Source organism: Colias philodice, chromosome 29 (genome assembly GCF_061535455.1).
Source record: "Colias philodice isolate Cphi_HAF_F1 chromosome 29, ilColPhil1 Martin Lab GWU primary, whole genome shotgun sequence".
Classification (NCBI taxonomy): domain Eukaryota; kingdom Metazoa; phylum Arthropoda; class Insecta; order Lepidoptera; family Pieridae; genus Colias; species Colias philodice.
In genome coordinates, this window is record NC_143114.1 from 122,140 (window position 1) to 148,399 (window position 26,260).

The 26,260-nt window shown below is 45.7% G+C and overlaps 7 protein-coding genes across 7 annotated transcripts; 2 read left to right on the plus strand and 5 right to left on the minus strand.

Moving 5' to 3' along the window:
- The first annotated feature begins 3,377 nt into the window (after window positions 1-3,377).
- Window positions 3,378-4,020, plus strand: LOC149475587 (histone H4). Its single transcript, XM_089712548.1, has one exon. The coding sequence runs from the start codon at window positions 3,447-3,449 to the stop codon at window positions 3,756-3,758; it is 312 nt and encodes a 103-aa protein (XP_089568674.1). The 5' UTR covers window positions 3,378-3,446; the 3' UTR covers window positions 3,759-4,020.
- Window positions 4,021-4,317: 297 nt separating this feature from the next.
- On the minus strand, window positions 4,318-5,074 carry LOC149475588 (histone H3). Its single transcript, XM_089712530.1, has one exon. It carries the CDS (start codon window positions 4,957-4,959, stop codon window positions 4,549-4,551), a length of 411 nt encoding a protein of 136 aa, XP_089568656.1. The 5' UTR covers window positions 4,960-5,074; the 3' UTR covers window positions 4,318-4,548.
- A 3,410-nt stretch (window positions 5,075-8,484) lies between these two features.
- Window positions 8,485-9,005, minus strand: LOC149475589 (histone H2B). The gene has a single exon (XM_089712735.1). The coding sequence runs from the start codon at window positions 8,982-8,984 to the stop codon at window positions 8,610-8,612; it is 375 nt and encodes a 124-aa protein (XP_089568861.1). The 5' UTR covers window positions 8,985-9,005; the 3' UTR covers window positions 8,485-8,609.
- A 7,384-nt stretch (window positions 9,006-16,389) lies between these two features.
- LOC149475590 (histone H2A) lies at window positions 16,390-16,985 on the minus strand. The gene has a single exon (XM_089712598.1). The coding sequence runs from the start codon at window positions 16,950-16,952 to the stop codon at window positions 16,578-16,580; it is 375 nt and encodes a 124-aa protein (XP_089568724.1). The 5' UTR covers window positions 16,953-16,985; the 3' UTR covers window positions 16,390-16,577.
- A 1,548-nt stretch (window positions 16,986-18,533) lies between these two features.
- On the minus strand, window positions 18,534-19,474 carry LOC149475591 (uncharacterized). The gene has a single exon (XM_089713144.1). It carries the CDS (start codon window positions 19,389-19,391, stop codon window positions 18,561-18,563), a length of 831 nt encoding a protein of 276 aa, XP_089569270.1. The 5' UTR covers window positions 19,392-19,474; the 3' UTR covers window positions 18,534-18,560.
- A 2,010-nt stretch (window positions 19,475-21,484) lies between these two features.
- Window positions 21,485-22,113, plus strand: LOC149475592 (histone H4). Its single transcript, XM_089712712.1, has one exon. The coding sequence runs from the start codon at window positions 21,540-21,542 to the stop codon at window positions 21,849-21,851; it is 312 nt and encodes a 103-aa protein (XP_089568838.1). The 5' UTR covers window positions 21,485-21,539; the 3' UTR covers window positions 21,852-22,113.
- Window positions 22,114-22,410: 297 nt separating this feature from the next.
- On the minus strand, window positions 22,411-23,167 carry LOC149475593 (histone H3). Its single transcript, XM_089712535.1, has one exon. The coding sequence runs from the start codon at window positions 23,050-23,052 to the stop codon at window positions 22,642-22,644; it is 411 nt and encodes a 136-aa protein (XP_089568661.1). The 5' UTR covers window positions 23,053-23,167; the 3' UTR covers window positions 22,411-22,641.
- Window positions 23,168-26,260: the final 3,093 nt, after the last annotated feature.

A 26,260-nucleotide genomic window follows, 5' to 3' on the forward strand; every position in this document is an offset into this window, starting at 1 on the left:
CCCCGACGACCGTAGAACCCGTCCCGCTGGGCGAACAGACGGGTGCCTCATTGATGGCCGTGGCCAACATGCCTAAAGCGGCAGCGGCGGCCACACAAGGCAAAAAGAAGAAGCCAAAGAAGAAGAAGAAGCAGACACAGCCGCCCAATGAGGAGCCAACAACCGCCCAACCGGACAGTCGAGCGGCAACAGCAGCCAAGGACGAGCAACCGCCCGAAAATACAAGAAGAATCCCACGTCAGGCGCGCCACGATTCGCCCCGGCAGAAGGAAGAGGTGGCCGTGCTGGTCAAGATCATGATCGATGTACTGAACGCCGTACTCAATGACGAGAGCCCTGTGACGGCGGTCGTCCAAGGACTGTCCAAAATTTTAGAGCTCCATAATGGATAGTCTAAGAATTCTCTACTGGAACGCTCGGGGCCTGCGGCAGAAGGCCGCGCTGCTAAAGCAGGTCCTACATGAATACAGAATCAATATCGCCCTGATTTCGGAGACCCATATGGCGGCAAGGGATAAGCTTAGGTTCCCAGGATACCACATGTACAGAGAGGACCAGGTGGACCAGGCAGGAAGAGCATACCGTGGACTAGCCGTCCTTGTCAAGAGAACGATAATCCACCAAGTCTTAGCCCCCTACACACTGGAAGCTATAAACGCCCTGGGGATTGAGGTCGAAATCCGGGGATCGGCTACTAGGATCTTCAGCATCTACCGACCGGGAGGAGGCGCCGCAGTCATCAGAGGCGACATGGAGGCGATCTTCACTCCCCAACAAGACGTCCCCACAATAGCCATGGGAGACTGGAATGCCCAAAATATGGAATGGGGTGGACCGAATACCAACACCGCTGGCATACGACTTTCGGCCACCCTAAACCACATTGGTGCCATCATCCACAGTCCGGGTGTGCCAACACATTACCCGGACACGCATACACATATGCCGAGTACCATAGACTTCGCAGTCACCCGGGCCTTTGCTGGTGGGCTCACACAAGAGGTCCTGGAGGACAATCTGGGGTCAGACCATCACCCAGTTGTGGTAACCACCACAGCTCCCCCGACAACCATTCCACCAGCCCCCGGAAGGGGAAAAACTAACTGGGAGGCCTTCACAGAAAAGACAGCCGGTATCACAGCAGGACCGATAAGAAGTAGAGAGGACATTGACAAGTATGTCTGGGACATTACTTCGAACATTCAAGAGGCTCTGAAAAACACTTCATCTGAACCGAGCTTCCGAGACCGACAGCGACAGCCACTGCCAAGACACCTGGAAACCAGGATACAAGAGAAGCGCAGACTTAGGAAAGAATGGCAAAAAACCAGGTGCCCAACGCTCCGTAGTCGACTAAACCGACTGGACGAAGAAATGAAAGAACTGCTTAGAAAACAGAGGACAGCTGAATGGGAGGAAAAGATGGACGCAGCGGTGGACAACGATGAAGCCCTGTATGGAATATGCAAGGCACTCACGAGCGAAGCCGTCCCTACCCTGCCACTGAGGACGGAGAGCGGTCTTATTTACGACCCGACACAAAGGGCGGAGCTGCTGGCTGACCACCTCGCCAGCACCTTTAGACCATTCCCAACAGTGGACAGAGCGCACGCCAGAGCGGTGGAGGTCACGCTCCAAGAAGTATTCGCCGGACCGCGCCCTCGGGAGGAAATCAAGGCGGTGTCCCCAGGGGAGCTAAAAAAGGCGATCAGAGACTTGAAGCCAAAGGAAGCGCCGGGGAATGACTCCATACCCAACCTGGCCCTAAGAAACTTGCACCGAAGAGCGGTTGCGGCGCTCTGCCGCGTATATAACGGGTGCCTTAGGCTGGGCCATGTCCCCCTGATGTGGAAGACTGCCGTTGTTGTGATGCTCCCCAAGCAGGGAAAGGACCAAACAAGGCCCGATGGGTACAGGCCCATATCTCTACTGCCCTCCATGTCCAAGGTGCTCGAACGACTGGTTTTGCGACGGTTCTCACCACACTTCACACCAAGAGAGGAGCAATTTGGGTTCCGGACAGAACACAGCACAACACTGCAACTGTCCAGAGTCATTCATTCCCTCGTAGCAGCCAAAAACAAAAAGGAAGCGGCAGTTGCAGTGTTCTTGGACATGGAGAAGGCCTTTGACAAGGTGTGGCACGAGGGCCTCCTATTCAAGTTGAGCAAGTTAAGCTGTCCACACTACGTCCTCAACTTCATTCGGAGCTTCCTGGAGGACCGGGCTTTTCAGGTCCGCATAGGTGGTGCCTTCTCCACCACTAGGAAGATTGAAGCCGGAGTCCCACAGGGCAGCTGCCTGTCACCGCACTTGTACGCCGTGTACACGGACGATATCCCGAACAGGGCGGACTCCCAATTATCCCTGTTCGCGGACGACACGGCGTACATAGCGACATCGCTCAACCGTAACCATGCCGCTATCAAGATGCAGAAAATGCTTGACGAGCTGCCGGAGTGGCTGGACAGATGGAGGCTCCGGGTGAATCCCAAGAAGTCGCAAGCAATTTGCATGGGTTGTGCTCCAAACCCGGCAAATGTAGAGTTCCAAGAGACAAGGATCCCATGGTCAAGCAAGGCCACGTATCTGGGGGTGGAGATTGACAGGCGCCTAGCCTTTAATCACCAAGCCCTGAAAGCCGCTCGCCAGGCACAGGTCGCAGCTGTGCGACTGAGACCGATTTTCACGTCCAGCTTGCCTACCAGACTGAAGCTGAGACTCTACAATACATACGTTAAACCCAAGATCTTGTACGCCGCTCCAGTCTGGTACGGCTACATCTCACAGGCCAGCAAAAAGAAAATAAAGACGGCTCAGTCGCGCACTCTGCGAGTTATCGTCGACGCCCCCAGATACGTCCGCAACTCCACTATTGAAAGGGACTTGGGAGTGGAGCCCCTCGAAAAGATCATCAAAGAGCAAGCAAAGAAAATCTTTGAAAAAGCCGATAGATCGAACTATGAGCACCTCCAAAGCATAGCACCTTGGAGAGCCAGCGTGATTGACGCGAAACCCTACCCGCGCGACTTGGCCCGGGACGAGGGGGATGCGTCGCCACCGCACACGGTCGCTGATCCGCACTCGCTGGGCCTCCCTTAAGGGTCTCACCCGGTGGGGCGGATCGCCCGGTTCGCGGAAACGCAAACCCCGAGTCGCCGTGGGCAGGTTGCCTGGGCGGGGGACTGCGTATAGAACACCACCAGAAACAACGCACAAGCGACAACTGAACAAATAACAGCCCCACAGATGTGGGGTTAACCCAGGGACCCTCCCGTAGTGGCGGGAGGCGAGAGACACCAGAGTTGGGGGGCGTAGCCCCGGTACTCTTTCCCCTCACCAGTGATGGTGGGAGCGAAGACCCCGAAGGCGCGGAGCGCACAAGCTTTCGGGCACGCAGCGAGTAAGCAAGTAAACGAGTAGAATAACGCAAGACAGTCGGCGATATGACAGGCCGCGGTAAAGGAGGCAAGGGGCTCGGAAAAGGTGGCGCTAAGCGGCACAGGAAGGTGCTCCGTGACAACATCCAGGGTATCACGAAGCCCGCGATCCGTCGTCTCGCTCGCAGGGGTGGCGTCAAGCGTATATCCGGTTTGATATACGAAGAGACGCGCGGCGTTCTCAAGGTATTCCTTGAGAACGTGATCCGTGACGCCGTCACTTACACCGAGCACGCAAAGAGGAAGACCGTCACCGCAATGGACGTCGTGTACGCGCTGAAACGTCAGGGACGTACCCTCTACGGATTCGGCGGTTAATTAATTGTGTTACTTCAAAGATCGTCCGTCCGTTCGTACGTACGTCAATAATTATTCCATGCAATCGATTCGGCGTTTTAATAATTATTATTCTTGGTACGAATAAAGATGGGCGTACGACCACCACGGCGATGATTTTGAAACAAACAAATTAACAACAAAAAGGCCCTTTTCAGGGCCGCATACGATTCATTAATTCCACAATATTATATATTATTGTATTATGGATATGTTTCCCCACGCGCGCAAAACTACAACACTCACTATCATTTCACTTGTACTCTATTATCTCTCTATTATTATGTGTGCTAAATTTCATTGTAATCGGTTCAACACATAGGTACATACATACATACGTCCATCCATCAACAACTTTTGCATTTATAATATTAAATAAAACTATTTCATTAGAAGAATTTAAAGTTAATGGCTACTGAATGATTACATTACTAAAATCTAAAATTCATCAGGTAGGTAAGTTTTCTGTTTATAATAGTAATATAATAATATTAATACATTTTATCATTCTCATAACAATATTATCATTATATTATTAGATATTTCGTTGTATGTTTCCGTTACTGCACAGTGGAAAACGTTTATAGTTAGGTTAGGTACCTACTATTAAAATGAATCACGTGCGGCCCTGAAAAGGGCCTTTTTTTTTAACATTCGATGTCCGATGACGTGTCCTCTGTGCTATGTCATGTTATGTTATGTTATTTCATATTGAAACCACACACCACACGACACGACACGAGACACGAACAATGCAAACAACAAACGGATCTTAGGCGCGTTCACCACGGATACGGCGGGCCAATTGAATGTCCTTTGGCATAATGGTCACTCTCTTAGCGTGTATAGCGCACAGATTGGTGTCTTCAAATAGACCTACGAGGTACGCTTCGCTCGCCTCCTGCAGGGCCATGACGGCCGAGCTCTGGAAGCGGAGGTCGGTCTTGAAGTCCTGCGCTATCTCACGGACGAGACGTTGGAACGGCAACTTGCGGATCAGTAGCTCAGTGCTCTTCTGGTAGCGACGAATCTCACGCAGAGCAACCGTGCCGGGCCTGTAGCGATGGGGCTTCTTCACGCCACCGGTTGCGGGCGCACTCTTGCGGGCCGCTTTGGTGGCGAGCTGCTTCCTCGGCGCCTTTCCACCGGTGGACTTGCGAGCGGTCTGCTTTGTGCGAGCCATTGTGACCGGGGGGCTTGTTCGAAATTCGAATTCACTATATTTATTATAGAGAAATAAAACAACAAATACGACCGCACGGAGAAGTGGTTGCGCTTCGAATGAATACGAAAACGCGTACGACGCCGTTTTTATAAACACATTAGGTACACTCGTCTCCGTTTCGTTATTCATCGTAGTCGAGTGCGAGAGAGACATCGATAAGTAACCGTTCGCGCGGTGTGTATGTCGAGAAAAGAGAGATAAAATAATAATAATCAAAGTTTTGTGTTGGATTTGCACGATTCCTGATGCAAAATTAACTACTCGAACTCGAAAACAAAAAAAAAAAAAGAAAAACGATCTTCAATGTGCAATGTGCAATCTGCACTGTCATAATATTGTCAATGTCATACACAGCCCATGTCATAATATTGTTATGTTCGTCATTATGGTATGGTCGTACTGGATCTATTCATTAAATTTACATGTACGGTCTTATCCAAAATGGATGGAAATTATTCTACTTTTTTATTTTACTTCATACATACTCTACATAGGTGCAAAGTTTCATAAAAATGCGTTCAAAAATAAAATATGTCTTGGTTATTGCTTGATTACAAGATTAAAGAATTATTATTTTCTACTTTTTAGTGGTAAGTATCTAACTTGAAAGCGTGTTTTTTAGTTTTTCAAACTATATTTATTTTACTTCATACTCTACATAGGTATTTTCGTATACCAAAACAAAACAGCACTAAAAAAAAAAATACCAACAAATACATAATACGTTCATAATATACCTAACTAGAAATTCGCCGCGGCCTCGTTCGGTTGCAAATTTTATGAACATTTAAAAATTATATCTATTAAAATAAACCGCATCAAAATCCGTTGCGCCGTTTTTGAGATCTCGAGTAATCTTCAAGTTGATTATTCCATAAGAAAGGAAAATTTCTATAAGATAGGAGAATTATCATAAGTCCGGAAAATTTCTATACGCCAGGAAAATTTCTATAAGTCAGGAACATTTATATAAGCCAGGAAAATTTCTATACGTCAGGAAAAATTTCTATAAGGTGGAAAAGGATAGGTTAGGTTAGGTTAGGTTAGGTTAGGTTAGGTTAGGAGAGGTTAGGTTAGGAGAGGTTAGGTTAGGTTAGGTTAGGTTAGGTTACGTTAGGTTACGTTACGTTAGGTTACGTTACGTTAGGTTAGGTTAGGTTAGGTTAGGTTACGTTAGGTTACGTTAGGTTAGGTTAGGTTAGGTTACGTTAGGTTACGTTAGGTTACGTTAGGTTACGTTAGGTTACGTTAGGTTACGTTAGGTTACGTTAGGTTACGTTAGGTTAGGTTAGGTTAGGTTAGGTTACGTTAGGTTACGTTAGGTTACGTTAGGTTACGTTACGTTAGGTTAGGTTAGGTTACGTTAGGTTACGTTAGGTTAGGTTACGTTAGGTTACGTTAGGTTACGTTAGGTTACGTTAGGTTACGTTAGGTTAGGTTAGGTTAGGTTAGGTTAGGTTAGGTTAGGTTACGTTAGGTTACGTTAGGTTAGGTTAGGTTAGGTTAGGTTAGGTTAGGTTACGTTACGTTAGGTTACGTTAGGTTACGTTAGGTTAGGTTAGGTTAGGTTAGGTTAGGTTAGGTTGGGTTAGGTTAGGTTAGGAAAAATTTTCTCAGTCCGGAAAATTTCCATACGCCAGGAAAATTTCTATACGTCCGGAAAAATACTACTGAACCGATTACAATGAAATTTAGCACACATATAGAAGGTAACTTGGATTAACACATAGGGTAGGTTTTATCCCGGAAATCCCGCGGGAACGGGAACTATGCGGGTTTTCCTTTGAAAACGCGGGCGAAGCCGCGGGCGGAAATCTAGTACAAAATATTAATTTACCAAAACTATTGCAAAACACAAAACTATATAAATATAACAGAAAATCGGTTTGAATGTCTGTCCGTGTGTGCTATATTCCCTATATAAATTTGTATAATTAAAACTAGAGAACCGATTTTGATGCGGTTTATTTCAATAGATAGGCTGCATCTCGAGGAAGCTTTTAGTATATATAATTTGTTACGTTCTGAACAATGCAGGCACAGCCGCGGGCGATAACTAATCAATCTACCATTTATTTGTTAAACAGTTATTAAAAAAAAAAAATAACTTCAAATTAACTGTACAAGTTTAATTATTTCTCCATTTAATAATTAATATTAATTTTTTGTTGTATATCAATTAAATTTACGTTTTGACATAAGGCTGAGGTAAAATAACAGTACAGACTACAGTCGAATTGGGAATCATCAAGGAGGATTTTATTTAATATCTTAACTTAATTAAAGATATGAAACCTTATTTGTGTTAAACTTTTTTATTTTTTTAAATTGACACCAATAAATCAAACTGACGATGTCTGTCAAAATAAATATAATATTGATTCAAAGATAGTACATGAAATCGCATTGCGTTGTTATATTAATATATAAGTAATAAAATGGTTGTGAGTGAAAAAAAATTATGTAACATGTATAAAAATATCGAGCCAAATCATGATGGTATATAATTTATTATGAATTTGTTTTTAGGATAACCGCAAAAATGTGCATGCATGTGCACACACAAATTAAGCATCGTCTTTATTTCTGGAAAGCATAATATGGAAACATAAAAACATAATATACAGTCGTCTCCAAAACCGAGAAAATTGAAAGGCAGGCAGCATTGAAAGGTATGGTAATTTTCCATCAATTGTTTGTTGTTATTATTATATATATTATATTACAAACAAACATAAAATGAAACGGAACGGATTTTGATGCGTTCAACAAGAAGGTTTATTATAAACTAAACATCTATAATAATTATGTATAATTTTTATCTATATCCTAATATTATAATAAGGAATATACTTGATAAGAAAGAATTATCGAAATCGGTTCAGCCGTTCACACGTGATGCCGTGACAACGCGAAACGGGTCTCATTTTTATATTGTACGTACCTACCTACCTACCTACCTACCTACCTATATAGATTTTTAGATTATATTTTATTCTTCTGTATAATCTAAACCAATTAAAGTTAAACTCCTACGAAACGGCTCGATCGATTCTCATGAAATGTTGTGTGCATATCGGGTTGGTAGATCTGACAATCATAATATTGTATCTACACTAATATTATAAAGAGGAAAACTTTGTTTGTTAATGAATAGGCTCATCATCAAAACTACTGGACCGATTTTGATGAAATTTGGCACAGACAATCTTTAGACGCTGAGAAAGAACATACATAGGCTACTTTTTATTATTGCGAAATAATATGTACCACGGGCGAAGCCCTAGTTTGTAAATAAAATAAAATAAATCATACCCACAAAATATGACCAACGTTAATAATTATTGTTGAACGTATAATTCGAAATTCGAATTTCAAAATTACTTACAAATTTAGGTTTTTTTTTTTCTCACTGCTGTTGTTCGTGTTGGAGAAACGTATTTTTGGCGTGTACACACACACACAATTCATTCATGAAATATATTGTGGCCCTGAAAAGGGCCGTTGTTGTTTTGATAGTATATAATAATAATAAACACAAAACGCGAGCGAGCGGGCGTTCGATAAGTCGAACACGCCACGCCGTTGTCCCGACGACCGCTCACCGCTCACTTGGAGCTCGTGTACTTGGTGACAGCCTTTGTGCCCTCGCTGACCGCGTGCTTGGCGAGCTCGCCGGGCAGCAGCAGCCGCACGGAGGTTTGCACCTCTCGCGACGTGATGGTCGACCGCTTGTTGTAGTGAGCGAGCCGGGACGCCTCCGCGGCGATGCGCTCGAAAATGTCGTTCACGAACGAGTTCATGATGGACATGGCCTTCGAGGAGATACCGGTGTCGGGGTGGACCTGCTTGAGCACCTTGTAAATGTAAATGGCGTAGCTCTCCTTCCTCTTGTGCTTCTTCTTTTTCTTGTCAGACTTCGAGATGTTCTTCTGCGCTTTGCCGGACTTCTTGGCGGCCTTTCCACTCGTTTTTGGCGGCATGTTGCTTGTTGTAGTATAAGTTCAATCAATAGAAACTGTATAAAATTTTGCTGACTAGGATCTTCGCACACGCAGCCTCCGCGAGGAGGCTGCGTGGGGAACATTGTTCGGGGCGGGAAGCCCCCTGCAATGGGTATATAACGCCGCCCGTCAACACGGGCGGGAATTTGGGGGGGCGTGAAAAGCCCTTATTTTTTGGAATTTGATTCCGCGTCGCACGAATCAATCGACCTCTTTCTTTTACGAGCCCGGCCATGAGTTGTGTCATGGCCGGGGACGGAGGGGGACTGGGGCGAAGCGACACGAGTGGGCGGGGTAGGAGGCGCCAATTGCGCGTGGGAGTATAGGTGGGGAAGTGGGCTGGGTACTTGTGTACCGACAGACGGGATTTGTATTGGTGTAGGCGTAGGGGTAGTGGGCGGCGCGGCTGGGCGCGCCGGGGCAGTAGAGTACGGGACTTGCGGGGGCGGGGGAGTGATGGAGTGCACTATGAGTGCATGCAGGAAGGTATGGAGGGATGGTGCGTTATGCACCGGAGTATAAGGGAGCGCACGGAGTGCGTGGGCGGAAGGTGGCGCTGGAGGCGCGGGTGTATGTAACGGAGCCGTCATTGCAGCTAGCAATTCCGGAGGATAGGAGGGCGTTGTATACGCCGCGGGAGGGGGGGGTGATAACAAGTCGCGCGGAAAAGGACGGCGCGACTCGGGAGGGGCGCGCATCGGTGCAATCTCTCGGAGATGGGAGTGAGAGGATGCATCCGCGCGCGCAAACATATTCTGGGATAGGCGTAGGATGAAATCGTCAAGTGTTTCCACACCGAGATCGCTGCGTATCCGCTCGTTCCTCACGCACCACGGCGCGCCAGCGATAGTGCGTAATGCGAGTGACTGCCGCGCGCGCATTTTGCGGCGCAGGCTTTCACCCACAAAAGCATACCAGGCGGGCGCGGCGTACGTAAGGAGCGGCCTTAGGTAAATCTTATACAGACTTACCTTTATACGCAGCGGGAGTTCGGATGACAACACCGGACGAAGTATTGCGTGGGCGGATTTACACTTATTGATTACCTGCTTCACGTGGCTGTTAAAGCGAAGCCGGCGATCAATAGTGATGCCCAGGTAGGTGACAGTGCTGGACCAAGGGATTTGCTCACCAGCCAGAGTGAGATGGGTGGAGGGGGTCCAACCGCCGAATATAATCGCCTGCGTCTTTCTAGCGTTCGCGGTAATCCGCCAGCGCTCAAAATACGCAGGCAATTCGTCCAACCAACGCTGCGCCTTTATCACCGCATTCGATGTCCACATCGATGCGGCGACAAAGGCTACATCGTCGGCGTACAATGCGACGATTTGGTTGGTGGGTTGCGCGGGGGAGGGGAAATCGTCTGTGTAGGCAGAGTATAGCGCGGGCGATAAACAGCTGCCCTGCGGGACACCCGCCTGCACAGCGTGGTCTTGTGAAATGGCGGGGGACACGGATACGTGAAAGGAACGATTCGTGAGGAAGGAGTGCAATATCCTCACGAGCCGTGCGGGGCACTGGGTGGCGGTAAGGATCTTATATATAAGACCCTCATGCCAGACGCGGTCGAAAGCCTTTTCGATGTCCAACAGTACTGCAACCGCTCTCTCATTCTTGTTCAAAGCGGAGCTAAGGTGGTGCAATACTCTTGTCACCTGAAGGGTGGTACTATGTGCCTCGCGAAAGCCGAATTGCTCAGCGCGAGGCGACACGTACGGGCGCAGCATCGGCAACAGCAATGACTCGAATACTTTGGAGACTGTGCTCAACAGAGTAATGGGTCGATAGCTGCTCGGTAAGGAAGCATTCTTTCCTGGTTTGGGGATCATTATTACGCGTCCGGTCTTCCACACTGAAGGGAAATGACCGGAGCGTAATATACCGTTAAACAGCCGCGACAGAGCCGCGACTGTTTTACGGGGGAGGTGGCGCAGGGATTCATTCGTCACGCCGTCCGCGCCGGGCGCTTTGCGCAACTTTGTACGCGAAATCGCACGGCGGACGGCGGACGGGGACGTGAAGAATGCTTCCTCAGCGAGTGGCATCGGTGAATTTAGAAAACTCGTTAGGTATTCGTTCACTGCCGTTGCGTGGGCGGCGTTCGACGGCGTCAGGGGGTTCGGCTGAAAAACTTGTGCCAGGTGTTCGGCAAACAAGTCAGCGCGACCCTGAGGGCTATATACATAAGTACCTGCGGAGTCGGTGAGTGGGCGCGCGGGGGCGGTTGAGGATTTGAACCTGCGACAGAGTCGATGAAGCGACGGCCAGTCCTCGGCGGCCTGTTCGAGCGACCGGTGCCAGCCCTCGCTTTTGTGCTCCTCAAGCGCCTTGCTAACCTGTTCTCGCAAACGAACAAGTTGCCGCTTGAGGGTCGGGCAGCGAGTTCGCTGCCATTGCCGTCGCAGAGCTCGCTTCCTCTGGATAAGGTTTTTGAGGTAACCAGGAAGAGGGGGGAGACGGGAGGTGGACGGTTTGTGTGTCGTGGCTCGGACGAGGGCGGTTTGTAGTGTATCTTGCAAATCATTCGCAAACATCTCCACATCCGCGGCGCTTGTAACCGCGCGTGCGGGGGTGGAGCGCTCAAGCGTGCTTGCGAATAACTTCCAATTTACACATCGGAGGGAGCGGGATGGGGCGATTGCCGGACTGTCTGCAGCGAACTCGGCCAATACCGGCAGATGGTCTGAGTCGAGTTCGTCCACAATGACAGTTTGCGTTATCGACTGGCGGACCACATTGTGGATCGAAAAGTCGATAATATCCGCGCGGTGGGAGTCATTATCGGGATAGTGAGTGGGTTCAGGAGGGCCCTCTATCACGATATTGTTATAATCAATAAGGTTATAGAGGGCGTTGCCGTTGTGGCAGTTGAAGCGAGACAGCCAGTGCGTATGCTTGCTATTCCAGTCACCCGCAGCGAACGTCGGCACGTCCGAGGCGAAAAGTCGTTTCACCTCGTTCGTGTCGACACTCCCCGCAGGCGGTCTGTATATAGCATACATACGTATTCTGCCACATGGAAGTTCCGCTTCAACGCCAAGCGCGGAAAATGACTGGGATGTGAAGGCAGGGAGGGGGGTGTGGGGAATGGACCGACGGATTAGGATCGCAAGCCCGCGGTATCGCCTGCCAGTAGGCGATACCTCGTCCCTGCGATAAACTACATACCCGGACGCGCTCAGCTTCGACGAGGGCCCCAGCTGCGTCTCGTTGATTAGCGCTACATCGACGTTTTGCTCCCGCATTATGTGGCGGAGCAGAGGCTTCTTGTGCGCCGGCACCATAGTGCGGGCGTTCCAGTACAGCAGCCTGAGCGCTACTGCTGCAGGAGGCTGAGGAGGCCCTGCATGACGATGGGTACGGGGTCCGTCCCCTCCTCTAAGGCGCTCAGGACACTCTGGAGTACTAGCGACGCCGCTCGGATCACCGCTCGTTTCGCGGGATCGGCAGGCGTCGCTAGTGGGCGCTGTGGTGCCGACGTTGAGGTCGTCGGCTGTGTTCGGCTGTGCTCGGGAGCCGAAGTTGTACTCGGCTCCGTTCGGGGGCGCTCGGCTGTTGTCGGCATTGCACGACGTTGCGCCGGCGGAATGTGCGCGGGCGGGCCGGCATGGGGCACTGTGGCGGTGTCGCTCCGAGGGGGCTGCGAGCGGGATTTTTTCCCGCGTCCCCCCCGTTTGCGTTTTGCGGGGGCGGCGGAGGCGGGGTTCGCCGCCGCCATGAGGCCGCTGGTGTGCGCTTCTCCGCGCGGCACCGGCTGGACGGGTGCGGGTGGCGCTACTGGCGCGCTGGGTCGAGCGGCCGGCGCGGTGCGCGGCTGCTGCTGTGCGTGGGTGGTGGTGGTGGTGCGCGCGATAGGGCCCGCCTTTTTATTGCGGGCCTCGCGCCGCATCACTGGGCACGAAGCGTGGTTGGCCGGGTGCGGCCCGTCACAGTTGGCGCACCGTGGGGGGGCGTCCGCGGGCCGATTGCAGTCAGCCGCGGTGTGCCCCTCCCCACAACGCACACAGGCAAGCGGCCTGTGGCAATTGTGGGAGGAGTGTCTAAACCCCTGACAGCGGTGGCATTGCGCCGGGCCCCGCTTTGAGCGCCACGCCTCGATGATTACCCCGGGCATGTGCATCAACTCGTTGACATCGTAGATGCCCGGGGTGAGATTCGGTGTTTTCCTTAGGATCGCAAGGAAGAGGCATCCAGGGCGCCCCTTCCTAGCGCGGATGGGCCGCGCGAACTCTGGGTCATACCCTAATTCGCGCAGCGCGGCAAGCAGCTCGTCTGGCTGCGTGTTATGCGGTAGCCCGCGGATCGCCACCTTTATACTGCGCTCGGCTTCGGGGGAGTACGAGAACCAACTTATGTCGGTCCCCTCCCCCTCTATGCGGCGCAGGTATCGGTCGATTGCGCGGTACTCGGCTTCGTCTTTTGGGGTGAAGCGCACGCCCGTGCCATAGGCGCGCGCGCTCACCTGGTGTCCTATTATGTGGGTTAGCTCCCGCATGTGGGTCGCCCAGTTCGGGAACGACTCCACAATGATAGGCGGGAACCTTTTGGCAGCTGCGGCGCTAGTTGGCACTGCTGTGCGCGCGGGCGGCTGCGCGGGCGGCTGCGCGGGCGGCTGCGCGGGCGGCCGCGCGGGCGTAGTGCCGCGGTTTGCTGCTGGCGGCGGTTGTAGCCCGGAAGGGCCGGGCTGCGGCTCCTCGGCCGCTCCGACGTCGATGCGGCGGGGGCGGCGCGGGTCCCGCGGGTGGAGCGGTTTGCTCGAGGCGGCGCCTGCACTTACCGCGGCATAGGTGGCGGGTTGCGGTGCGGGCGCGATGGTAGTATCCATCGCAGTGGCGACGGCGGGGGCGGCGACGGTGAGGGCGGGAGTCTGGCAAGGCCGCTTGGCCTGTGCCGACTCGACCGGCTCCTCATCTTCGTCGCTGCTACTGATGAGGCGACGGCGCCGCGCTCGCGGCTTGCTAGGCGGGATCGGCACGGAGGCGAGCCTGTCTAACAGGACCTGCTCGTCCTCCGGCGATGGCTCCTCCCAACAGCCGGGCGGCATTCGCGCCAGGTCTCCTCTTCTCATTTCAATATATGACGCTAGCCATCCGCGCAGCTTATATGAAAGGAGGCCCGACTGCACGAACCGATCAATCATCGCCACGTCCGACAAATATGCGGTGCGCGGCGATGTAGTCTGGTTCGCGCCGGACTCGTCCTCAGCAGCGGCGGCGGGCCTGGGTGTCTCCCACAGCGGGGCGGGCTGCCAAAACGGGTGGGAGGGGCGTCCGGGAGCGGAGCTCGACCGGACTGCTCCATAGCGGTCTCTTCTCACGATGAAGCGCGGGCGCGATAATCGCGCGGATCGCGCGGGAGTCGCGTGCATTACTGCAGCGTCCTCCGTGTGGCCCTGAGAAGGGCCTTTACGGTCGAGTGCTTCGGCGAAGCACTGGGGCGTCCGTCAGTGCTGTCTCAACAGCTACGGCCGCATCACCGCCCTCTCCGCTTTTCGGCTTTCACCGTCAAACGGCAGACGGTGCTGCGGAACGTACCTGGGCTTCAACGAGCACGGGCGAACTCCTCAGTGGGGCGACTGACACTGACTTTACAAACACGAAAGAAGCGCAGTACGCACGAGGGAAACAGTAAGACACGAACACGACACAGTTGGTATAAGCACGGGCATATATCAAAAGGCGACGGACGTGGCCTTCCATAAAATTTTTCGGTTCAAAAACCGGTCTAGATCGCGCCACACGGCGTTACGGCCGTCGGTTAGTAATGCGAGCTAGCACTTTTGGTTATCGGCCAATACCGTGGAGCGTAAGCGTCCCCTCCACACAGTGGGCGGTGAACATGCGGTGAATCATTTAGATGTTTACATTTGGCATTTTATTTATTTTTTTAAATCACATAAGGCTGAGGTAAAATAACAGTACAGACTACAGTCGAATTGGGAATCACCAAGGAGGATTTTATTTAATATCTTAACTTAATTAAAGATATGAAACCTTATTTGTGTTAAACTTTTCTTTTTTTTTTTAAATTGACACCAATAAATCAAACTGACGATGTCTGTCAAAATAATTATAATATTGATTCAAAGATAGTACATGAAATCGCATCGCGTTGTTATATTAATAATTAATATAATAAAATGGTTGTGAGTGAAAAAAATTATGTAACATGTATAAAAATATCGAGCTTAATCATGATGGTATATAATTTATTATTAATTTGTTTTTAGGATAACCACAAAAATGTGCATGCATGTGCACACACAAATTAAGCATCGTCTTTATTTCTGGAAAGCATAATATGGAAACATAAAAACATAATATACAGTCGTCTCCAAAACCGAGAAAATTGAAAGGCAGGCAGCATTGAAAGGTATGGTAATTTTCCATCAATTGTTTGTTGTTATCCATACTAATATTATAAATGCGAAAGTAACTCTGTCTGTATGTCTGTTACTCAATCACGCCTTAACTACTGAACCAATTTGCATGAAATTTGGTATACTTAGAGATATTTTGATACCCGAGAAAGGACATAAGATTAGAAGGTTTTATCCCGGAAATCCTACGGGAACGGGTTTTTCTTTAAATAAAATATCAAAATCAAATAAAATGATAAATAAATAAATCTATAGTATCCAAACAATAGCAAGTACCTATTTATTAAAAATTTTACTTGATTTAACATTTATTTAAATTTCCAGCTTACACAATACGAAGTATGAAAACAGTTGCTCGCCTCGCCAAACAGTTTCAATATTCCAAGTTTCCCGCTTGACGAAAACGATTAACGAACGAACATTATCTATAATTAATATTATAAAGCTGAAGAGTTTGTTTGTTTGTTTATTTGAACACGCTAATCTCAGGAACTACTAATCGAATTTCAGAAATTCTTTCGGTGTTAGATAGCCCATTTATCGAGGAAGGCTATTATAGGCTATATATAATCACGCTAAGACCAATAGGAGCGGAGCAATGCGGGTGAAACCGCGGGGCACAGCTAGTTATTATATATATTACAAACAAACATAAAATGGAACGGATTTTGATGCGTTCAACAAGAAGGTTTATTATAAACTAAACATCTATAATAATTATGTATAATTCTTATCTATATCCTAATATTATAAAGCTGAAGAGTTTGTTTGTTTGAACGCGCTAATCTCAGGAACTACTGATCAAATACAAAAATGCCATTATAAATTAAATTAAAAATACTCAAATGAATGTTACTTTTTTTTCATCGGGGTACCTACACGTCTTGTACACCTGGGTAGCGTTAATGAAATTCTAATATGGATACGGTTCTAGGGTTAAAGGCTATATTATAATATAATATTAAATGCGGGCGAAACACATAGATTAATATTATTCATGTTCTGGTACGTGTCAAATGGTAAACGATCACTGAAGAGATGAGAGTTTAGGCTGCTAGAAACTCTATCTATCGTTGTTGTCAAGACATATATTGCGGCCCTGAAAAGGGCCTTTTGAACAATTCATAATATTATGATGAACATACATAAAAATATGTAATTGTAGCGTTATTGGTAAATGCAATGCAATCCAATTAGGCCTTCTTCTCCGTCTTCTTGGGCAGCAGCACAGCCTGAATGTTAGGCAATACACCGCCCTGTGCTATGGTCACGCCGGAGAGGAGCTTGTTCAGCTCTTCGTCGTTACGTATGGCCAATTGCAGATGTCTCGGAATAATTCTAGTCTTCTTGTTGTCGCGCGCCGCGTTGCCGGCCAACTCGAGAACTTCAGCCGCCAGGTACTCCATCACGGCCGCCAGGTAGACCGGGGCACCGGCGCCCACGCGCTCAGCGTAATTGCCCTTCCTGAGCAATCTGTGAATACGGCCGACGGGGAACTGCAGACCGGCACGGTTGGAACGTGACTTTGCCTTCCCCTTCACTTTACCGCCTTTACCGCGTCCAGACATTATTTACCGTTTTCTTTGATAATATTATAATAAACGAAAAACTGATACGTACAACGATACGCGCCGATCACTAAAGTATGTTTTTTTTTTAAGACACCATCTGATTTAATATATAACGGCTACGCGTCCTAGTGATTGCGGTGGGCATGACGCCGTGAAATGCGAGCGAACACAAACGACGAGCGATGCGCAGTGAACACGACCGTGTCAAATAATAATAATTTATATTGTTATGTACATATTTTATTTATATTTTTATTTAAGCGAGGCTTCATCTCTTAACATACATGCAAAATGATATTTTTTTTTTTTTGATTCAGTGTACAGCATCCCCAAATATTATTATCTTCTTCTTCTTCTTTCTTCTTCTTCTTCTTATATATAAAAATGAATCGCAACATGTGTTGGTAAGCGCATAACTCGAGAACGGCTGAACCGATTTCGATAATTCTTTTTTTTTTATTATATTCCTTGAAGTACGAGGATGGTTCTTACGTAGAGAAAACGTAAACATGTACCACGGGCGAAGCCGGGGCGGACCGCTAGTTACTCATAATAATAATGATTAGTACGTACGTCACAATCTATGACGATGTCGAAAAGACAGTTTGTATCTGTACCGTGGTTGATTGTTTTTAAAGTAACTTGTCAGGTGACAGAAACAGACTGTGTTGTCTAGACAACCATCAATAATAATTAATAATTATTCATAGCAGTAGGTATGTATAGATTTTAGAGAGTAGGTATTTAGTAAGTTTCGGTAAAATGTACTATCGGGAGTCGGGCGTCGGGCGGGCGGTCGGTCGGGCGGCGTGCGCTGGTGTGGGGCGGGCGGGCGGTGTCTGTGCTGTGTCTGTGTCTGTGTCTGTGTCTGTGTCTGTGTCTGTCTGTGTGGTAGCGTGTTGCAGTGTGCGATGAATAGTTACATAATATTTTATTTTGCAAGTTGAAGGTAAAAAGTAACGTGTGTGTTTACCGTACGTATTACGTAGGTATATTTTGATGTTTTTTTATTTATTCCTTATTTCATTGCGCGTCGACGGAGCCCCGCTTCGCGGGGCTCCTATTTCTGTGTAGTTTTTTTTTAAGAAACCTAACCTAACCTAACCTAACCTAACCTAAACCTAAACCTAAACCTAAACCTAAACCTAAACCTAAACCTAAACCTAAACCTAAACCTAACCTAACGTAAAGCTGTAGATTAGTTAGTAGTAGATTTGATTTTCTTGTTGTTATTATATTGTGCATGCATGTTGCTAGTTGCTACTATAATATATTATGATGTTACATAACTATTATGTAATTTGTAAAATTGTAATAATTGTAGTTTTATTGTGTAGGTACCTACAAGTTGCTTGTTCGTCCTCGCAAATTGGAAGGAAACGTTAACGTTCGTAGTGAGTGCGCATTCGAAAATATATGTTAGCCCTGAGAAGGGCTTTTTGGCGATAGATAATATATAATATGTATCTATTTTGCTGAGACTTGTGCCCGATGCACTCGCCGTCGCCGCTGCACTGCATAACCAGTTCCAACCTTAACCTTCGTCGAAGTCGAATTAGGTTGCGCTTGCGCTTGCGATTGATCGATTGCACGCACACCACACGTTCACTTCTTGGACGCGGCCGAGGCTTTCTTGGCGGTGGCCGCTTTGGATTTTGGCGTTGCCGCTTTCTTCGGTTTCGGTGCCTTCGGCTTCTTCGTCGGCGGTTTGGCACTCCTCTTAGCCTTCGGCGCGGCGGCCGACGCTGCTGCGGCGGGTTTTGCGGCCGCCTTGCCCGCAGCCGGCGCCTTCTTGGCGGCCGCGGCGGGCTTCTTTCTGCCTGCAGCTACTTTCTTGTCTTTCACCGCTGACGCTTTCGACTTGGACGGCGAGGACGACGAGTCTGCGGCCGCTGCTGCGGCGGCGGCTGCCGCCGCCTTCTTGGACCTGCTGCCTGCGTTGACGGCCGTCTTTTTGGCGGCCGCTTGCGCCTTGCCACCGCCGCCAGATTTGCGCACCTTGACGGCCGCCGCCGCTCCGGAGCCCTTGCCGGCGGCTCCGCTCGACGGAGAGGTCTTCTTCTTGGCCGCGGAGGACTTTGACTCCAGTTTGAACGAGCCAGATGCGCCCTTGCCCTTCGTCTGAACGAGCGTGCCGGATTCGACGGCGCCCTTGAGATATCTCCTAATGAACGGCGCCAGTTTATCCGCGTCCACCTTGTACGTGGCCGATATGTACTTCTTGATCGCCTGCAGGGAAGAGCCGCTACGCTCTTTGAGATCGCTGATAGCAGTGTTCACCATTTCCGACGTCTTCGGGTGCGCCAATCTTGCTTTGGCCGCTTTCTTGGCTCCTCCCGACGCCGCTGCTGCTGCTGCTGCTGATGCTTTGGGCGCTTTCTTCGCGGGCGTCGACGCTGGCGCCGGAGTTTCAGTTTCGACTGCGGTGTCTGCCATTTTTGTTAATTAAAATTCAACTTTACGTCGACAATAGTATGTAATAATAATTAGTATATATAAGTAGTACTTAGTAGGTTTCACTGTATTCGACGTACGGTGTCGCTAGTGTAGGAATCGACTGGACGGTTTACCTCACGGGGAACCGTGCAATCGAGATACGTTTTCTCGCGGTCGCGCTTGAAACTTTTCACTAACATGCCTCCGTTCGAACGTATATTTTACGTGAAATTAACGTTTAAAAGTATACGTTTCACATGTTTCTCGTCCCTTTTGAGATCGGCCCTCGTAGTGTGCAAGCCCGCGCGACGCTCGAGGAGCGCATCGATAGCGATGGACGTTTAAATTTTGCCAAGGGCTATCCGCGTGCGCGGTGTCAACTTTAAAATTATCATTTCACCTGTAATTAAACCGATTGTCGTTTCGAAAAAGGCTCTCTCAATACACTGATATACAGACGTTAAGGTGAAACTATTCGTAATCGCCATATAATATGTTTGCGACGGTTTTTAGGGGGATGAATGTGACCTGTTGTAGAACAGCATAACGCAAACGACGACCGCGCGGCCGGCTACACACACAGTTCGGCGATCGGTCGAATATGTTTAACGTCCTTTAAATACAAAAATAATAACAATACGAATGTGCCACAATAACGAAATGACAATATTATAAATAAATGTCACATATTTGTCACAATATTATATTCACAGTCACAGGTACTAACAGCTAGTAGGTACATAGTACGCACACCACACCGCAACGCCCGCACGTTTTAATATTGTCAAAATATTATATAGGCCGCGCGAGAACGAGACTACGATTCACAATTGCGTATTTATTATAATATTATTATTGTGTTAACTTAATATCGTCGCATAATAACGCATAATAAGCAATACCTAAATAATAGACAGAGGAGTAGTAACAATATTATGACGAATCGATAATAACACGAATGTAGGTAGTTAATTAATAGTTTATTATTTACCTAATCATTAAGTTACTTATATATAATATCATCATCATCAACTGCAATTACGATTAATTCAATAGCGACAATGACGTATCCATGTTTTGATGAATTATTATTGTCGTACCGTTGTAGATTCCTTAAATCTTCGTAATGCACCTGAGCGCAGTAAACATCGATTAAAGTGAAGCATTCGATTCTAGATGTCAGATTTCGATTTTTAGAGTAACGTCTCTGGTATTTATTATGTTTAGAATGGTTTATCAGTAAAATGAAATCTTAAAAAAAAAAAAATACTTTTATCGGTCATTATTATTATAATTAATATTATGTAGTCGTAATTGAAAAAAGTTAAGCAAATGTGCAGTTCTAACAAAACGAAATATCTTGTTATTCTATGTCGTCGTTACTAGGTTACGTTGTTGAATTTTGTTGAACTGTCAAATGTTGCCTATTTTAAAATGGCTCTACTATACTTAATAACTACGAGGGATCTATATTTATAGATAGAGAGTTGGTTAATAATAATTACTTATTTAATTTGCTGTGTCGATTTTTATTTTTTTTTTTCAACAGGATAAAACCTATCCTATGTGTTAATCCAAGTTCATTGTAATCAGTTCAGTAATATTTGCGTGAAATAGTAACATTTATAATATTAGAAGGATAATGATAACAACACAAGTAAGTTAATTAAGTAATGACGATCTATTATATACATTTCAAAAAATTTCAAGCTACTTATTTATATAATAATTCACAAAAATTACATTAATATGAAATTTGACACATGCCATACCTACCCTGTTAATGTCTAGTGTAAATGTGATAGTATTTTTATTTTTTATTCCTCCGTATGTATGACGTCATCATCACATTTATCGTTATTTTTTTTTTTATTTAATTTCTCTTAAAATATGCGATTAAAAAATGAAATGTTGTCAATTGTTGTGATTGAGTTATTATTATTATTATTCAAAGATTATTAACGCAGTCCCTCGATATGCACGATATATCTATCCGTCTCCGTCGCGCGTCGAGGGCGAGCCGAGCGAAACGCGTGTATAATGTGTGTGTATAAAAGTCCGACATGAAATGGCGCGGAGCGCACAAGCTTTCGGGCACGCAGCGAGTAAGCAAGTAAACGAGTAGAATAACGCAAGACAGTCGGCGATATGACAGGCCGCGGTAAAGGAGGCAAGGGGCTCGGAAAAGGTGGCGCTAAGCGGCACAGGAAGGTGCTCCGTGACAACATCCAGGGTATCACGAAGCCCGCGATCCGTCGTCTCGCTCGCAGGGGTGGCGTCAAGCGTATATCCGGTTTGATATACGAAGAGACGCGCGGCGTTCTCAAGGTATTCCTTGAGAACGTGATCCGTGACGCCGTCACTTACACCGAGCACGCAAAGAGGAAGACCGTCACCGCAATGGACGTCGTGTACGCGCTGAAACGTCAGGGACGTACCCTCTACGGATTCGGCGGTTAATTAATTGTGTTACTTCAAAGATCGTCCGTCCGTTCGTACGTACGTCAATAATTATTCCATGCAATCGATTCGGCGTTTTAATAATTATTATTCTTGGTACGAATAAAGATGGGCGTACGACCACCACGGCGATGATTTTGAAACAAACAAATTAACAACAAAAAGGCCCTTTTCAGGGCCGCATACGATTCATTAATTCCACAATATTATATATTATTGTATTATGGATATGTTTCCCCACGCGCGCAAAACTACAACACTCACTATCATTTCACTTGTACTCTATTATCTCTCTATTATTATGTGTGCTAAATTTCATTGTAATCGGTTCAACACATAGGTACATACATACATACGTCCATCCATCAACAACTTTTGCATTTATAATATTAAATAAAACTATTTCATTAGAAGAATTTAAAGTTAATGGCTACTGAATGATTACATTACTAAAATCTAAAATTCATCAGGTAGGTAAGTTTTCTGTTTATAATAGTAATATAATAATATTAATACATTTTATCATTCTCATAACAATATTATCATTATATTATTAGATATTTCGTTGTATGTTTCCGTTACTGCACAGTGGAAAACGTTTATAGTTAGGTTAGGTACCTACTATTAAAATGAATCACGTGCGGCCCTGAAAAGGGCCTTTTTTTTTAACATTCGATGTCCGATGACGTGTCCTCTGTGCTATGTCATGTTATGTTATGTTATTTCATATTGAAACCACACACCACACGACACGACACGAGACACGAACAATGCAAACAACAAACGGATCTTAGGCGCGTTCACCACGGATACGGCGGGCCAATTGAATGTCCTTTGGCATAATGGTCACTCTCTTAGCGTGTATAGCGCACAGATTGGTGTCTTCAAATAGACCTACGAGGTACGCTTCGCTCGCCTCCTGCAGGGCCATGACGGCCGAGCTCTGGAAGCGGAGGTCGGTCTTGAAGTCCTGCGCTATCTCACGGACGAGACGTTGGAACGGCAACTTGCGGATCAGTAGCTCAGTGCTCTTCTGGTAGCGACGAATCTCACGCAGAGCAACCGTGCCGGGCCTGTAGCGATGGGGCTTCTTCACGCCACCGGTTGCGGGCGCACTCTTGCGGGCCGCTTTGGTGGCGAGCTGCTTCCTCGGCGCCTTTCCACCGGTGGACTTGCGAGCGGTCTGCTTTGTGCGAGCCATTGTGACCGGGGGGCTTGTTCGAAATTCGAATTCACTATATTTATTATAGAGAAATAAAACAACAAATACGACCGCACGGAGAAGTGGTTGCGCTTCGAATGAATACGAAAACGCGTACGACGCCGTTTTTATAAACACATTAGGTACACTCGTCTCCGTTTCGTTATTCATCGTAGTCGAGTGCGAGAGAGACATCGATAAGTAACCGTTCGCGCGGTGTGTATGTCGAGAAAAGAGAGATAAAATAATAATAATCAAAGTTTTGTGTTGGATTTGCACGATTCCTGATGCAAAATTAACTACTCGAACTCGAAAACAAAAAAAAAAAAAGAAAAACGATCTTCAATGTGCAATGTGCAATCTGCACTGTCATAATATTGTCAATGTCATACACAGCCCATGTCATAATATTGTTATGTTCGTCATTATGGTATGGTCGTACTGGATCTATTCATTAAATTTACATGTACGGTCTTATCCAAAATGGATGGAAATTATTCTACTTTTTTATTTTACTTCATACATACTCTACATAGGTGCAAAGTTTCATAAAAATGCGTTCAAAAATAAAATATGTCTTGGTTATTGCTTGATTACAAGATTAAAGAATTATTATTTTCTACTTTTTAGTGGTAAGTATCTAACTTGAAAGCGTGTTTTTTAGTTTTTCAAACTATATTTATTTTACTTCATACTCTACATAGGTATTTTCGTATACCAAAACAAAACAGCACTAAAAAAAAAAATACCAACAAATACATAATACGTTCATAATATACCTAACTAGAAATTCGCCGCGGCCTCGTTCGGTTGCAAATTTTATGAACATTTAAAAATTATATCTATTAAAATAAACCGCATCAAAATCCGTTGCGCCGTTTTTGAGATCTCGAGTAATCTTCAAGTTGATTATTCCATAAGAAAGGAAAATTTCTATAAGATAGGAGAATTATCATAAGTCCGGAAAATTTCTATACGCCAGGAAAATTTCTATAAGTCAGGAACATTTATATAAGCCAGGAAAATTTCTATACGTCAGGAAAAATTTCTATAAGGTGGAAAAGGATAGGTTAGGTTAGGTTAGGTTAGGTTAGGTTAGGTTAGGAGAGGTTAGGTTAGGAGAGGTTAGGTTAGGTTAGGTTAGGTTAGGTTACGTTAGGTTACGTTACGTTAGGTTACGTTACGTTAGGTTAGGTTAGGTTAGGTTAGGTTACGTTAGGTTACGTTAGGTTAGGTTAGGTTAGGTTACGTTAGGTTACGTTAGGTTACGTTAGGTTACGTTAGGTTACGTTAGGTTACGTTAGGTTACGTTAGGTTACGTTAGGTTAGGTTAGGTTAGGTTAGGTTACGTTAGGTTACGTTAGGTTACGTTAGGTTACGTTACGTTAGGTTAGGTTAGGTTACGTTAGGTTACGTTAGGTTAGGTTACGTTAGGTTACGTTAGGTTACGTTAGGTTACGTTAGGTTACGTTAGGTTAGGTTAGGTTAGGTTAGGTTAGGTTAGGTTAGGTTACGTTAGGTTACGTTAGGTTAGGTTAGGTTAGGTTAGGTTAGGTTAGGTTACGTTACGTTAGGTTACGTTAGGTTACGTTAGGTTAGGTTAGGTTAGGTTAGGTTAGGTTAGGTTGGGTTAGGTTAGGTTAGGAAAAATTTTCTCAGTCCGGAAAATTTCCATACGCCAGGAAAATTTCTATACGTCCGGAAAAATACTACTGAACCGATTACAATGAAATTTAGCACACATATAGAAGGTAACTTGGATTAACACATAGGGTAGGTTTTATCCCGGAAATCCCGCGGGAACGGGAACTATGCGGGTTTTCCTTTGAAAACGCGGGCGAAGCCGCGGGCGGAAATCTAGTACAAAATATTAATTTACCAAAACTATTGCAAAACACAAAACTATATAAATATAACAGAAAATCGGTTTGAATGTCTGTCCGTGTGTGCTATATTCCCTATATAAATTTGTATAATTAAAACTAGAGAACCGATTTTGATGCGGTTTATTTCAATAGATAGGCTGCATCTCGAGGAAGCTTTTAGTATATATAATTTGTTACGTTCTGAACAATGCAGGCACAGCCGCGGGCGATAACTAATCAATCTACCATTTATTTGTTAAACAGTTATTAAAAAAAAAAAATAACTTCAAATTAACTGTACAAGTTTAATTATTTCTCCATTTAATAATTAATATTAATTTTTTGTTGTATATCAATTAAATTTACGTTTTGACATAAGGCTGAGGTAAAATAACAGTACAGACTACAGTCGAATTGGGAATCATCAAGGAGGATTTTATTTAATATCTTAACTTAATTAAAGATATGAAACCTTATTTGTGTTAAACTTTTTTATTTTTTTAAATTGACACCAATAAATCAAACTGACGATGTCTGTCAAAATAAATATAATATTGATTCAAAGATAGTACATGAAATCGCATTGCGTTGTTATATTAATATATAAGTAATAAAATGGTTGTGAGTGAAAAAAAATTATGTAACATGTATAAAAATATCGAGCCAAATCATGATGGTATATAATTTATTATGAATTTGTTTTTAGGATAACCGCAAAAATGTGCATGCATGTGCACACACAAATTAAGCATCGTCTTTATTTCTGGAAAGCATAATATGGAAACATAAAAACATAATATACAGTCGTCTCCAAAACCGAGAAAATTGAAAGGCAGGCAGCATTGAAAGGTATGGTAATTTTCCATCAATTGTTTGTTGTTATTATTATATATATTATATTACAAACAAACATAAAATGAAACGGAACGGATTTTGATGCGTTCAACAAGAAGGTTTATTATAAACTAAACATCTATAATAATTATGTATAATTTTTATCTATATCCTAATATTATAATAAGGAATATACTTGATAAGAAAGAATTATCGAAATCGGTTCAGCCGTTCACACGTGATGCCGTGACAACGCGAAACGGGTCTCATTTTTATATTGTACGTACCTACCTACCTACCTACCTACCTACCTATATAGATTTTTAGATTATATTTTATTCTTCTGTATAATCTAAACCAATTAAAGTTAAACTCCTACGAAACGGCTCGATCGATTCTCATGAAATGTTGTGTGCATATCGGGTTGGTAGATCTGACAATCATAATATTGTATCTACACTAATATTATAAAGAGGAAAACTTTGTTTGTTAATGAATAGGCTCATCAT

Excerpts from the sequence above, each read along its gene's own strand:
- LOC149475587 (XM_089712548.1), top strand. The coding sequence starts at position 3,447 with ATGACAGGCCGCGGTAAAGGAGGCAAGGGGCTCGGAAAAGGTGGCGCT.
- LOC149475588 (XM_089712530.1), bottom strand. The coding sequence starts at position 4,959 with ATGGCTCGCACAAAGCAGACCGCTCGCAAGTCCACCGGTGGAAAGGCG.
- LOC149475589 (XM_089712735.1), bottom strand. The coding sequence starts at position 8,984 with ATGCCGCCAAAAACGAGTGGAAAGGCCGCCAAGAAGTCCGGCAAAGCG.
- LOC149475590 (XM_089712598.1), bottom strand. The coding sequence starts at position 16,952 with ATGTCTGGACGCGGTAAAGGCGGTAAAGTGAAGGGGAAGGCAAAGTCA.
- LOC149475591 (XM_089713144.1), bottom strand. The coding sequence starts at position 19,391 with ATGGCAGACACCGCAGTCGAAACTGAAACTCCGGCGCCAGCGTCGACG.
- LOC149475592 (XM_089712712.1), top strand. The coding sequence starts at position 21,540 with ATGACAGGCCGCGGTAAAGGAGGCAAGGGGCTCGGAAAAGGTGGCGCT.
- LOC149475593 (XM_089712535.1), bottom strand. The coding sequence starts at position 23,052 with ATGGCTCGCACAAAGCAGACCGCTCGCAAGTCCACCGGTGGAAAGGCG.